At 36.3% G+C, this 15,456-nt stretch overlaps 1 protein-coding gene across 2 annotated transcripts in view; it reads right to left on the bottom strand.

Moving 5' to 3' along the window:
* The window catches only part of LOC127672584 (cytochrome P450 3A13-like), a 52,457-nt gene extending 38,462 nt beyond the window's left edge, over nt 1-13,995 (bottom strand). Inside the window, exons 1-3 of one of the 2 annotated variants that reach the window (XM_052167820.1) lie at nt 13,925-13,995; nt 12,315-12,417; nt 3,911-3,963 (exon numbers count right to left, since the gene is read on the bottom strand). In XM_052167820.1, the coding sequence (XP_052023780.1) occupies nt 3,911-3,963; nt 12,315-12,417; nt 13,925-13,995 (227 nt within the window). The remainder of the gene's footprint in view (nt 1-3,910; nt 3,964-12,314; nt 12,418-13,924) is intronic. The other variant, XM_052167821.1, reaches the window with a different exon arrangement.
* Nucleotides 13,996-15,456: the final 1,461 nt, after the last annotated feature.

Genomic DNA, 15,456 nt, shown 5'->3' with positions numbered 1-15,456 from the left:
ACAAAATTTTATCTTGTGGGACACTCTCTGACACATAAATGCTTCCACAATGAGATTTTATTATTTTTTTTCTGTTGAGGGTAGGTCACAAGGGTTGAGGGTGGGTATGAGGAGAGAGGGTGCTGAGTTGAATTGGGGTGTATGATGTGGTAAGAAATTCAGAAGGAACCAATAAAAAGTTAAATCCAGCAGAGATTGCCCATGACATTCGAACACATTGCTCTTAGTGATCATGGCAATGCAACTGGCCTTGTGATTACTACTGAGATTGCTGAGGATGGAATCTCTTATACCTTTGTTGTGTCATACAGAACATTGATGTTACTTCTTCTCAGACTGTAACCAAATTACAAGCACCTCTCATAGGGAGGTTCTGCTGCTGTTGGCTTAGTTATCACACAAAATAATTAATGAAACATGCTTAAAGACAATAATATGATTTAACACATACTATACCTGTACTTTAAAGTTAGTTGTATGTGTTGTGAGAAAATATCCATATACATTCCTGTTAAATAGTCATTGTCTTGTAATGAATGCAGTAAAAAGAGAAGGAAAAGAAATTTCAGCTAAGTGTGATGCCACAGACTTTTAAGACAAGTAGCCAGGAGGTAGTCATAGAAAACAGTGATGTCTGGGCTATAGAAACTTACACTTCTACCTTGGATATGTGGAGATCTAGTCTCAAAAAAATAACGAGAGAAAGCCCAGGATGCAGCAACCCTATGGAAAGTATTACAGGCAAGTAAAGGATCCTGAGATTGAGAGAAATGGTCTTTCCCAGGGAAGAACACATCAACTAATTACACAATTCCATGTAGTCAGACCATAATACATACATAAAATTAAGACTTACTGAGCATGTTGTGATTATATATATATATATATATATATATATATATATATATATATATATACATGAATTCATTTGCATGTACAAATTATATACTTGAAGGGAGAAAAGGAAAGGGAGGAAGGAAGCAATTATAACCTCCATCAAAAATGAAGTAATAACAATACGAAGACCACACTGTATAACTATGTAAACTAAACAAAAGTAATAACTATAAATATGCCCATTTTCAGCAGGCCCTGTACTTTGTCTGGGCATCATAACAGTATAGGCACAATGTTTTTATACATTGTGCTAAATTTAGCCTCAGTTATTCAAATGCTTACTTTTCTGACCTCATAAATTGTCTCAATGCAGACATGTTACTGTAATGTTTATTACCAAGGATCTCCCTCTCAAGTTTGTGTAAACAATTCTTATCATTTCTTCTCTGACTTGTCAAAAATACTAACCACCCAATGGCTGGGCAGAATGTAGAATAGGGCAGGATAACTGCCAGGCATAGAATGGAGAGAGTGAGAAAGAATTCACTTTTCAGATTAGCTGACAGGATGGAGGAATAGGAGCCATGGAGAAGTGGTCAAAGAGCCAGATTAATAATAATATGCAAGTATCATGGGATGTGAGTGGGAGGAAGTCAGATCCACATAGGAGAAAAGGGTGGATCATTTAACTGTTCAGCTAATGAGGTATAGATGTGAATAAATGCCCTTTGTTCTGTGTAGTCATTGGAGAATACCATAAGGTAAAGAAGTACAGCTGTCCGATTAATTCACCATGTACATTTACATTATATATAATTCATTTACATAATAGGGGTGGCCCAGTTTAAGGGGCATAGTTGAGCTAACCCAGGGTAAGAGCATGAGAAAGCTGGTCATGACAATCCTGCTGTGCAATGAATGAAATGGTGGGGTGTGGATGCCCCCCTCACCATCTGCAGCAGTCAAGAGAACTAGATGGGGGAGGGTCATGAGAACAGATGAGCTGGCCCTGTTTCTCAATGGACACAAAGCTTAGAAGAACAGACCTTTGTAGGACAAATCTGTTTGTGCACTGTGTGAAATTTATACTTGTGTTATTCGAATACCAAGTTTTCTGTCTTCATATCTTATTTCAATCTGGACATGGAATTGTAAAGCTTATGTCAATAATTTCATGACTAAAATTTTTGTCTTACCATATTTTCTCTGTCATGTCAATAAGAGCTGATCACCTGTTTGGTGTGTAGAAAGAGAGAGAGAGGAAGACACATTCAGATTGAACCATGAGGAGAAAGGAGGGAGTTCATGAGAGTTCAGCAGAAGCATGGAAGGCTCTAAATTGAAGTATTATGCAGATTTTGGCTTGAAGGTATCCAGGTTTGTTTAAGGGAATGAACAAGATCAACTAGATGTGGGGGCATGAGAACAGATGAGCTGGCCCTGTTTCTCAATGGACACAGAGCTCAGAAGAACAGACCTTTGTAGGACAAATCTGTTTGTGCACTGTGTGAAATTTGACTTCCCAGGAATTGAGGTGAAGCTTTAAAATAAACCTTGGTCTTTCTGTTTTATTATTGGAGAACTAGCTTGAATAAAGAAAAATGTCCATCATATTAATGTACAACTTACATTAGTTATATTAAAATGAACAATTAGAGGCCTTACACCTCACCTGAGCAGCCCAGTAGAGCTGGCCATGGTTGAGGGGATGCAGGTGATTCATCCCTGAGGATGAGATTGAGCCAGAGCTGTCTCTACCACTCATCTGCGATGATGTGCAGTGGGTGATGGGGAGGTGCCCTACTCCTTTCCCCCCTCATTAACTGTGGTCATAAGAACTGAAAAACTGGCCCCATCCATGATCTGCTGCAGCACTGGCAAGTATTAGTCCTGCATCTTGCCTGCACAGTGTAGATCTGATTCTGGTGATGCGGATGTGAGTGAGCCATCTCATGGAATGAAAGAAGTAAATCTGATCCTGTGTCTTGTTGATGGTACCATTGGGTGGCAGGGCTATAGCAATGCTGGTAAGCTCACCCTTGTAGTGTGGATACGGGATAGCCAGTGGGATAACTAGCTCTCTTACTATCCAGGCCTTGATCCTGGGCTCTGAGATGGCTTACATCTAAATCTACATCATCTGCTAATTACTCAAACACATGAATTGGCCAGTCCTTTTTCAAGGTTTCAGAATTTCCTTGACACTTTGCAACAACAAAATAACTGGGAGAAGTCCCAATGAGGATCCAATATTGATGGTGTCACACAAGCCAGAGCCCTCAAACCAGACCAATGACTCATTGCAGTGAACATTTGTAAGTAAAGATGTGAAGACAAAGGGATATAGTGTGGGACACGGAGAAAGATAATGTAGTTTCCACAATGAGATGTTTTCTATGCATTGTTTTTTGACATTGCTGTCATCATCATCATTTTCGTCCTCAGTAGTGGTGAATTGCCTGTGTGTGTGTGTGTGTGTGTGTGTGTGTGTGTGTGTGTGTGTATGTGTGTGTTTGTGGTTAATTTGTGGGGAGGTTTGGTTGCAAGGATGAGAGGTGGATATGAGGGGATAGTAAAATTAGTATTAGTGGGATGGCCTATGTGAAACTCATAAGTAATCAATAAAATGATTTAAAAACACAAAGAAAAAGAAAAATAAATCCTGTCTTTGAGAATACTGGAAATATTTTTATTAAATTCTTTTCTGGTGCCTAAGTGAGGGCAGAAGAAATACTTTTAAAATTATATTCATGTTTTAGTTTTGTCTAAATTAATACATTTTACACAACAAAAATCCTAATTAATAACAAATGGAGCCAAGACCCCTTATATGACAGTGAGTAAAAGTAGGACCATATTGCTAGATCATTAAATGATGCAGAAAAATCATGACCTACAATGTTCTAATTCAGACTGAATTAAAACATACTTACAGAACTCTTGGCAGGGCAGACTTTCACACACATTAAAATAGGTCAATACAACCCAAGATACTCTAGACTGACAGAGTCTTCAGCTCGGTTGGTTTCACATCTTAGCAAAAACATATATTAGACATTTCCAAACTACTTACGTCCACATATCTCCATACTTTTTTCGGAATTCTACGTCACATTTCCACACACCCTGGGAAAACAAATTAAAGAGATCATTATTTTTATACACATTTGGCCCCTAAGTGAGAAACCAATGACTCAGTAACCAGGAAATTAGTCTCATTGTATACATTCCTAACTTGCAAGTAATACAAATCCTACAGAATTCTCTGAGACATGTCAGGCATTTAAATATATTCATGATTTTGTTTCTGAGTATTGTACATTCCCAAATGTGTCCTCCTCTAATAAAACTATATGCTAACTGCTTTAATCTATGGCAGTTTCTTTGGTTATGCTTTGTGAAGTTCTGAAACACATTAGTGTTTCACATTTTGATTCATAAGGCATCAAGAATCAGGGAAACTGACAGGAATTTTCAAAATCTCTTTGCTTCTCATTGCTTACTGCCCTTTCACTCACCCGATGATTTCTCTAGGATTTTAATATCCTCAGTAAAGTAAAGACAATATCGATGCCTATAGCATATTAGATTTATACTAGAAATTAAGTAGAGGCAAATGATTTTGCCTTCTGGTGCCTCTGTTAAACATCAAAAGATGAGGAGTTCTTCACTGACATAAGGTAAACAAAGTTAAAAGCTTGATCTCAACTGTTACCACTGAACCCTGAATTGTGGGAGGAATCACTGTAGTCATTAAGTGGTTATTGTAACTTTTTTGAGATAAAATCCTATGTACCTCATCCTGAATCAATCCCTGTGTATATAAAGCTGAACTTGAATTTCTGATCCTATTAACTGTTGGTATTATAAGTGTGTGGCATCATCCTATATTTTACATGATGCTGGGTCCGGTCTAGCTTAGGGATTAGTCTGTTTCAGGCAAGCCATATACATAAGGCATTTACTTCTTCAGCCACTGTGAATTTCAACTGCATGAAACTATGAGCCTGCCAGATGTTAAAACCCATCCTGTAGAGCACTTCTCCAGGGCTTAGAGCTATTCTGAACCAAGGCATGCTCAGAGACCCTAAAGAAAGGATAAAGAGAACATTACATTTGTGTCCTTCTACACAAGCAGACTTCCTAAGTTATAGTCTAGGGATAAAGACAGTGCATTGCAGAAGTTGAAGTTGTAGTTCCAAAGGGTTTTGACTTTTTCCTGAGCTGTCTGAATGGCAGATGTGTCTGAACTATCCTAGGTTGTTTGCGAAAATTATCTGATTTAGCTCTATGGTGACCTTGGTCATTTTCCCCTACATGTAGCATGTAAGAAGGTATGCTGCTTAATAAATTTTCAACATAAGTCATTATTTTATGGAAGACAACCTGTTCAGAGCTATGTTCCTTCTATATTTCTGTTCCATGATTCTTTCCCTAATCATCTTATCATCTTGCCCTTTGGGAATCCTCATTCTTTCTACTTGACTTATGTGTTGCTCAATATGGATTCTGAGATTAGTAGAAATAATATTTGTTAAATGTCAGACTTGTGTATATGTAAAATAGAATGGGTGGTGAAATCACTGAGAGAAAGGATGGCACCCTCAATATTATTGTGTGAAGACAATGTTTGTTTTGAGCTTTAGTAAAGTTCCTTTTATGAATACGTGACCCCTTGCATTGGGGAATAGTTTTTCAGAATTGAGACTTTGTCTGTGTGGATTTTTCCTTTGATGAATATTAAGTTTCTTCTTCATCTATTTTGGTTGAAAGTCTGTTTTATTGGATATTCAAAAGGTGACTCTAGCTTTTTTCATGGGACCATTTGCTTGGAAATTTTCCTAGCATTTTACTTGGAAGTAGTGTCTGCTTTTGTCAGTGTGTTGTGTTTTTTGTATGCAATAAAAATGCTGGATCCTTTTTACATATCCAATTTGTTACCCTGTGTCTTTTTATTGTGGAATTGAATCTATTGATGTTGAGACACAATAAAGACCAATGATTCTTAGTTCCTGTTGTTTTTATTTTGGGAGGGAATATTGTGTGTGTGTGTGTGTGTGTGATTATGATTTTCTTCTTTTGTGTTTGTTGTGAGATTATTACTTTGTTGTGTTTTCTTGCCTGTATTTTATGTAATGAATTTTTCCCTTCTAGTATCCTCTGTAGAGCTGGGTTAGTAGCAATGTACTGTTTAAATTTGGTTTCATCATGGAATACTTTGGTTTCTCCAACTTCAGTGACAGATAATTTTGTTGGGTATAGTATCCTGGGCTGGCCTTTGTGTTCTCTTATGCTCTGTGTGACACATGTACAGGTCCTTTTGTTTTTTTTATTACACCTGTTGAGAAGTTTGGTGTAATTTTGATAGATCTGCCTTCATATGATACTTTGTCTTTTCCCTATATAGCTTTTAATATTGTTCTTTGTTCTGTAGATTTAGTCTTTTAGTTAATATGTGAGGGAAAGAATTTCTTTTATGTTTCAATGTAGTTGCTGATTTGTGGACTTTTTGTATGTTTATGACCATCTCTTTTTTAGGTTAGGGAAGTTTTTTCTATGATTTAATTGAAGATATTTTCTGGGCCTGAATTTTTACCCTATTCTATTCCTACGATTCAGAGATTTGATCTTTTCATTGTGCTGTGAATTTTCAAGATGTTTTGTATGAGTATGAGGAGCCTTTTACACTTTATATTTTCTTTGAACAGTGTGTCAATATCTTTTTTGGTATATTCTATTCCTGAGATTCTCTTGTCCATCTCTTGTATTCAGCTGGTTGTGCTTGCATTGTACTTCCTTATTCCTTTCCTATTTTTTACATTTCCAGGGTTCCAGGAGATTACTTTATTGTTATTATTTCCAGTTTAGGTCTTGGAATTTTTTGGACAATTCCTTCTATTGGTTGAAGATGTTTGCCTATGTGTATTTAAGGAATTTATCTGTTTTTCTTTAAGTACTTCTAACTGTTTGCCTGTGCTTTCCTATATTTCTTTGAGAGAGTTATTTATAATCTCATTAAAGGTCTCCAACATTTTCATGAGATGGAATTTTAGTTATGAATCTTGCTTTTCAGGTGTGTTAGGGTAATCTGGGCTGGCTGTGGTTGGAGAACTGCATTCTGATGATGTCGAATTACATTGACTTTTGTTGCTTAGGTTCTTGTGCTTGCTTTTTGTCATCTGGTTTTCTCTGGTATTAACTGCCCTGAGTATCTCTGACAGGATTCTGCCTCCTTGGAAAAACGTAAACAACTGTAACATGGGTGAGAGCAGGTCTCCTTGGAGGAAGGCAGTGCTTTCTCTTGTTTTGTACAGTCTACTCTATCCCTAGTCAGAGGAGGCCTACTGTGTCCCTGGTTTGCCTCTCTTCCTTTGTTCCTGGTTAGGGGAGACTTCCTGTATCACCGGTTAGGGTGAACCACCTGAGAGACAGTCAGACGTTGGTGCATAAGGTCAGGGCTTGTCTCAGTTGCATGAGGAGATACAGACTAGAGGGAAGATTGGGCTCCCACAGAGAAGATAGATACACTCTATGGCTTCACTGACTCTTGACAGGTAGCTCTCCTTGGCATATCATATTCTGCAGATATTTTAGTTCAGATTTGTCAACATTACATTCTAATCATTTTATCCTTTGTATGAAGTATACAATCCCCACAGCAAGTACTGTGTTTCTTAGTGAGAGTCATTCTGGAATGGCTGATGTTATACTTGAAGTAGACTTTGTACTACTTCACCCTACTTTGTATGTTTCAGTTATGTCTTCTCAAAGCATAGACTGTTTTGCATTCCTTTATCCTCTCAATATTTACTCTGACAGTGTACATGCCTGGCATGTTGCTGATATATTTCCTGGGATCTTAGAAAATTTACTGAGGATGAAAAGATGCTTCACTTGTCTCAGCATGTCCAGCAACAGCTTCAGAACCAGGAGATTATCTTTATTTTCTTCAAAATCTTCAAGCACTTGACTTTCTGCTTCCTTGGAAAGAAGTCAAGCAGTATACCCAGCTTCCTATTATTTCATTCAGATATTTGGTGTGTCTTCTCAGTTTAAACAAGCTACAGACTCAGTCAAGTCTCCATCATACCTCTGCTATGCCTCAGTCTCAATTTATTTTTCTAATGCTGTGTGCAGTTTAAGGCTACCAGATTTTCTCTGGGACCAACTGAGCTACCAGCCCCCAACTGATTTCCTTTTTGTTTTTACCAGTCTGTAGCTCTGGGAGGTGATAATTCTACCTGCCCCTACGAATCCATGGACAAAACACACACACACACACACACACACACACACACACACACACACACACACAGTTTGTTCCTTTCCATTTTTTTAATCGATATATTTTTTATTTACATTTCAAATGATTTCCCCTTTTCTTCATTTCCAATTCATCTACCTGGCACAACTTCTGGGTGCTGATGTCTTTCACCTGGAAAAGTGTGCTCTTATAAATTTATTGTCTCCATCTCTTCGCCTACTCTAAACTTCAGTGGCTATTCCCAACCATCTTCTGTGAAACATCTCTGACCACCCCCCTATGGTAGTGGCCACAGACACCAGCTCCCCTTGAGAACTCATATAGTTGCTATGTACTTTCTCCAAATATGCCAGAATCCCCCGTCTGCTTCTTTGAATCTGCCTTTTCATCCTGGTATGTGGAAAATCTGACTGTATTTTTTCCCAGAAATTGGCCCCTGGTGTGCCAGACTGACAAATAATGAACCTATTGAGGAGAACAGGACCATCAGAATTGCCCTCCTTCAGTCTAGAGATCAGGTATGGCAAATTGTCCTGATCATGTAACCTATCTGCCTACTGCTTGTTATGGTGCAAATCCCCAAGGCTTACAATCTTATAGTAGATAGATATTACAGACATATCATTTCTTGAAAGCCACAAATGTGACACATATCTGGGTTACTCTACATGTTTATCCAAATGACAAGAAATGCTAGTAAGCATTAGTTTACTAATTGCCTAGAATCATTTTCTATAGCTAGCCATTGCAAATGTTAAAAACAATAAATATTCCTGCATACACTTTTGGTGCCTTTAAAATTTTGTGCCATCTTTAGTATTATACATATAATTGGCCTGTCTTACATTCCTCAAGGGCGAAAAATTGTAAGTGGGTCTTTTAAAGTGTTTCTTGAAAAGAAAAGGAATTGTACATATACCTGATTACTCCTAAAAATATTTTCAATTTTAATTCATTTATATTTTTTTTTGAGATTTGATCGACAAAGATATTTTATGGCAGACATGCTCCAGATATAGAGGTGTTTATAGAAAGTTCTTGCTATAGGGAAACAGTGTGGTCCTGACTCTGTGCTTACATAGGGAAGTAGATATATTTGTGTGTTCCCAGATGCAGCTTATGAAGCAGCTTGGGTATCAAAGCACCTTTTCAGACATCCCTATTTTTTGTAAGCATCTGCTGTACTATGGGTGCCAGAAAATAGAGATGCAGATGATGACAAGTTTGAAGTCTGGATGGTCATACTCCCAACTTGGTGATAGGTTAAATGTCTCACTGCAGAAAAAAAAAATGTGTGCGCTATGTGACAAGGCAGCCTGTTACTTACATTCAAATAATTTTTAGGAATTCTGGCATTACTTTTTGCCACTTCCATTGAAGGTGATGAAGTCTACTGCGCCTATGAATCTGACATCCATTTTGACACATAGACACTTAAGCCTATGTACTAATGATATGATATTTACTGTGCAATTCTGATGTTCCAGTGCTCTGTCTGCACTGGAATATCATGAATTATTTGCATTTTCATTGTTATATCAGTATGGATGTTCTCATTTGAGTGACTGGCGAGGACTATTATTTTAGTATCCATGTGGGAATAAGGATAGAGTTTATCAAACATCACCAACTTACTCATCACCTGAGTTTTCTAGTTTCTGATCAATTCAATTATCCATTGGATAGACAATGCCCAGAATATGGTGAGATTTCTGTGCTTTGGTTCAGAATAAAATTCCCCTTAAATGGCATACTCCATGGTTCAACAGTATTCCTTGCCTCTTAGTAGATAGATGATCCTAATGTGCTCACCTCATCTGACTAAAGATAACTTCTTAGAACCTGCCCATTGGATATTTCCTATTATACCATAGTCAGGGGAAGTGGTGAAAAGGACCTTACGCTGTTCGATGTACACCTGGAAATTGAGATGATCTATTCAAGCAAGGACAAACCATGCCATAGGCATCATTTTATATTTTACATTACCTATTCTGTCAACCCTCCATATATTGAAGTGAGTGAGAATATCCCTATGCAAGAGAATGAGGGACACTTAAAAATTACTTGGGTCAGTTTTATTATTTCTGTGAAAACTCTGCTCATTCAGGCCTTATTTTACTTCAACACCCTTCTTTTGATATGGTTCCTGTGCACCTTAATGGCACATTAAATATGATGATTTTGATAAACACATTCTCTGTTAATTCTGAATTTGTGATTGACACAAATTCTCTAGTATTTTACTAAAAAGTATTTCTACATCACATTTTAATTATAACTTTTGCAGTGGTAATAACAGTCAAACCAGAGGCTGCTGTCAGAATGGCCCTTGTCCTGCAAGTGTAAACTACCCGTTTTGTTAATCAGCTTTTTATAATAGCTCTGTTGCTTCATCATCACAAGAAGAAATATATAAAGCCAAGAATTTAAATGTTATTAAAATTGTGGTGTTTTACCTAGGAGATACTAAGATGTCAGTTACAATTACTGTTTTGCTGGCTTTAGATACCTATATGTTTCTCTTCTAAGTAATGAGGGGGCAAGTGAGAATTGAAATGTGATAGAAGTATACATCATTTATACAGGGAATATAGCACCAGGATAATGTTAGTTTAGACTTCCTAACCATCAATCAAATTGTTAAATACCTGTGCCAATTTTGTTGCACATTCAATTTCTCTTTAGATGTTACTAAATATATATTACAGTCTGTAAACATGTGATATCTTTGTCATTTCTGCATATTTGTTGAGTAGTATCCTCAAATTACTTTTGTTGGGATGCTTTGATAGTATCAGGGGGCCTTTTTTAGTGTATCGAGTGATAGTATCTGGGGCTTTTAAACATTTAGGTACAAATTACTCATCTGGATATAAAATCTAAAAAGAGTGGTACTATTTGATACATACTGATACAAAGTTCTTCCAGACAACATAGTCAAAGTCCAAACAGACTAGTCTATACAGAAAATACAAACAGTTCAAGTTGTTTCCAGGAACAGTTTCCACGAGTCTCTATCTCAATCTGGTGCTATGACCTCTAAGCAGTCAAGGATAAAGTTTCTGGGATTCAAAACTTTCCCTCAGCCCATGGTTATCCCAACAAGTGTATTTCAAATACATAAAGAGGAGATCATCAAAAAAATGATGAGGTAAGTTATTGCTTTTTAAAGTGAGGTCTAAAAGTGTGGAATTCTTTGGACCTTAAACCTTCATTTTGGAAGAATCATGAGTAAACATTTAACACGTTGATCTGTTGTTAAAAATGATGTGCCAGAACTCCAACGTTAGAAAGCATACACAAAATGTTTATGTAAATAAAAATTTCAAAATTGTTTGTATGTATGTACATGTACATGTATTTGTATATATGCATGCATTTACACATATTACACACTACACACACTACTTCTAAGTATTTTCATATTTGTCAAATCATGCTTTCATTAATAATTTTGTATAAATCTTCTTCTGTTTTGAGAAACAAAACTCATGATATGGTTAAACATCTGTGGTTCATAGCAATTATCTAGTCTCCCATATTCCAGTTCCTTAGAGTTATACGCAGTGTCCTATTTTGTAGTTAAAAGGAGTAAAGTCAAATCTTCATTTAGGTGGCAAAGCCTTGGCTGTTATGTTTGAAATGAGAACATGGTTAAAGAGTTCCTTTAAGAATTCAAGTATGTGCATATTCCCCAAAAGTACCAATGTGACTCTTGATAGCCATGTGCCAGAGTTACTCAACAAGTAGAGCAAATAATGTAACTGAAATCTAGTTCAAATTGGTTGGGTGTCACTCAGTGGATATATATATATATATATATATATATATATATATATATATATATATATATATATATATATGATCCTTTTAATATTGATTAGGAATAATTGTAATTTTCAGGAATCTGTACTGAAAAAGAAACCTAAGTCTTTTATTTTTATACAGTTTACACATCAACATTTTGGCAGCAGGCCTTGGTGTGTCAAGATCGAGGTTTATCAGTTGACCTGACAAAAACCTGTAGTCCCCAACTCAAGTCAATAAATTCCAGGGATAACCTGGCAGTGATGTTGATGCAGCACAAACAATTTTAAAAGCTGAAAACTTTAGCCTTTCATTGCAATGGCTACTGGTACTGGTGAAATTACACAGGGTTTCTTAACACGCATGAAAATGACAGTCACTGCAGCAAAGTAAGGAACTCAACATCACTCACCCTCCTGTAGAAAAGCAATGTCCCAATAAAAGGCAGAGGCTTGGGGCCAGGAATCCCTAGCTTTTTAAAATGTCCATGAGTAGAAGTTCCATATCTAAAACATGAAGGAGAAAACTAGGTCATAGGCATACTAACACAAACACATATATGAATAAACAGATTCATATGCACATGTATAGGTATTGATATATGTAAATATATATTCACACTGGTACTAATTTATGTATATCATTGACTCAATATATATGAGTATATTCATGTGTATATATATTTCTGTGAATATATATTCTTGGGTGCAAATATTGATAGTTACTAGAATCTATTCAGTGAGGACACAGGTGAGCAGAATTTAACATAAACTCTTAGAGTAATAATACCCTTCCCATCCCAACTTAGCATAGACATTTTACGTTAATATTTGATGTTTTAATCCTAGAGTTAATATGTAATACAACTTTATAAGCTAGAGTTTGAAAGTTACTGAGGGTCTCACAAATTTAGAAAGCAAACACAGATAACCAATATGGGTAACATGAATACAAGATCCACAAGATCCCTTGTGAATGTTATATAAGCAGTGAGCTGTGAGACATTAGAGGAACTTTCTGAGTTGTCGTATCTCACAGTCTGCAAACTGTTCAGAGCTTCAAACATTCAGTTGTTGGGATGGAGAGAAGGCTCAGCAGTTAAGAACATTTGCTTCTCTTTCAGAGGTACCAGGTTCTATACCACACACACACACACACACACACACACACACACACCAACTCACAGCATATTATAATCCCAGTACATGGGAATCAAGTACCTTTTTTAACATTCATATTTATCACGCATGTAGGCAAAACAGTAATGTGCACGAATACTCTCATTTAAAGATACAGTAGTTGGAAGTCACCATTTGTTCAGATATGGTAGTTTGTTGCTGCAGATGCCTTTGAGCCATTCATGCCCATGGAAGCAATATTTAAAACAAATTAATGACATAGCACCATAAACTTTAGTCTCTCCAAGGTATCATTGGTGACATGGTCATACGATGTTTTCTTCCATTTTCCCAAGAATAGTTGAACAGCACCATGAGTTACCCAAATGATATTACTACTACATAAGTCATCATATATCTGTCTTATTTCTTCCAAGGCTTTCTGTATTGAGTAGATCAGTTAAACGCACTTAATTAACCGACTTTGTAACCCAGCCATCGATATTGAAAACACTTTCTGGACAAACAATCTACCGGCAGAATAATCTTTAACATGTCAGGTGTAGACATTGTGAGTTCTATATCCTAAAAACTTTGCTATACTAATGTGACAAATTACTGACCAATAACACAAAACCATCAAGATAAATAGTTGAATAACCATTTCAAGCTCGGTCTTCAGTCTCACCACACTGGCTCCTAAACAAGAGTTGAGACAGTATGGCTGAAAAGCTCAATGAGATAAATGATTTAGTTTACATCAGATTTCTTTTATCATCTCTGGCAGTATGAATTTTCATTGGATAATACCTTTTGTTTTCCAAAAGGGAATAAGGACCTAAGAATCATCCCAACTATTGAAATACAAAGAAGAGGAGTCTGAGCCTTTACTTACAGGTAGAGCAGCACGAGGATAGTTGACAACAGTGCCCATGTTTCCATGGAAAAGTTTGGAACCAGGTCCATAGCTTTTATTTCAACAATTCTATTCTCTGACTTTTCCTTGCAGGTAAGGCCTTGAGTTCCCCTTCTGCATCCAGTTGTATATCTGTGCTGCCAATCGGCAGTATTTATGTGCAAGGCAGTAGGTGGAACAATCAATATTGTCAGTTGAACAATGAACTTTGTTTCCTAAGTACTGAAACATGAGTTTCCTCGTTAATTGTCGGTTAACAATTGTTCATTAAAACTGACATTTTGAGTTTTTCCTAGATATTTTCTGCAGGTTTTGTAGGTATTTAATAACTAAATCTATGCCCTCAGTAAGACCAAAGATCATGAATATTCTAAATAAAAATTATAGTAATGTGATTGATGCTAAATTTCCACTCTATATTTATGCATTTTCCTACATTGCAAAGTTCATTAAATATCCATACACAAGCTCCATTTGTAAATGTTTATGCACATAAACATTCCATATCTCTGGAACACTTTAAATCCCTTAAAATATGAAGTATCAGATTTCATAACAAAGTTTGACAAAATGCCACCATAAATAAATATATAAATTCATCCTCAGATAAACTACAATGTCTCATGCATTTCTTTCTTTTTTTCTGTTTTTTTTTTGTTTGTTTGTTTTCCAAACAGGGTTTCTCTGTGTAGCCCTGGCTGTCCTGGAACTCACTCTGTAGACAAGCCTGGCCTAGAACCCAGAAATCTGCCTGCCTCTGCCTCCAAAGTGCTGGGATTAAAGGCATACACCACCACCACCTGGCTCATGCATTTCTTTCTTATCTTTTTTTCTCAATTCACATTTTTGTATATATTCTTCTTACACTATGTCATTATTAATGGAATAGTCTTGACATTGCTCACTATTGCATTGCAATCCAGTGTCTTGGTGTACAGACAGTATTCAAAACAACAATAAGCATAACATAGATGTAAATATTTCCTTAAAAAATAAAAATATGGTAATGTTTGTGAACCTATTTTCTTTTAATATTTTTATAGTGTTATTTTCTTTCATTTCCATAGTAATCCACATCCTGTGCATCCCCCATAGCTGAAGAAGTGTGACATACTTTAGAATGGACTTCTGAAAAAGCATCACATTCACATTCTAGTTGTATCTCCAGTGAATCCATAAATGAGGTATTTTTAACAACATAATCAGCATTATTACTAATTCCAGAGATTATAAAACACCACTCACCAATTCTTCCCATTTTTACTTGCATGCATCTGGTGGTTTCTGAGCACTGACTAGAGTAAAGGGTATGTATGCTTGGTGCAGCATAATCACTTCTTAGTCATTTTGCTGTTTTTTTTTCTTCTAAATTTTTGTTTTTGTAATAGTGGTGGTGATGGATATTTTTTGTTCGTTACTATTACCAGATCATGTAAAATTTCTACTATATTTTGTACATTGAAAAAAGTTTTTCTTCTGAGACTCATTAGATAAAAGTCATAGATTTACTA

The sequence above is a fragment of the Apodemus sylvaticus genome, chromosome 22 (genome assembly GCF_947179515.1).
Source record: "Apodemus sylvaticus chromosome 22, mApoSyl1.1, whole genome shotgun sequence".
Taxonomy (NCBI): domain Eukaryota; kingdom Metazoa; phylum Chordata; class Mammalia; order Rodentia; family Muridae; genus Apodemus; species Apodemus sylvaticus.
This window is presented reverse-complemented; position numbering and strand designations above follow the sequence as displayed.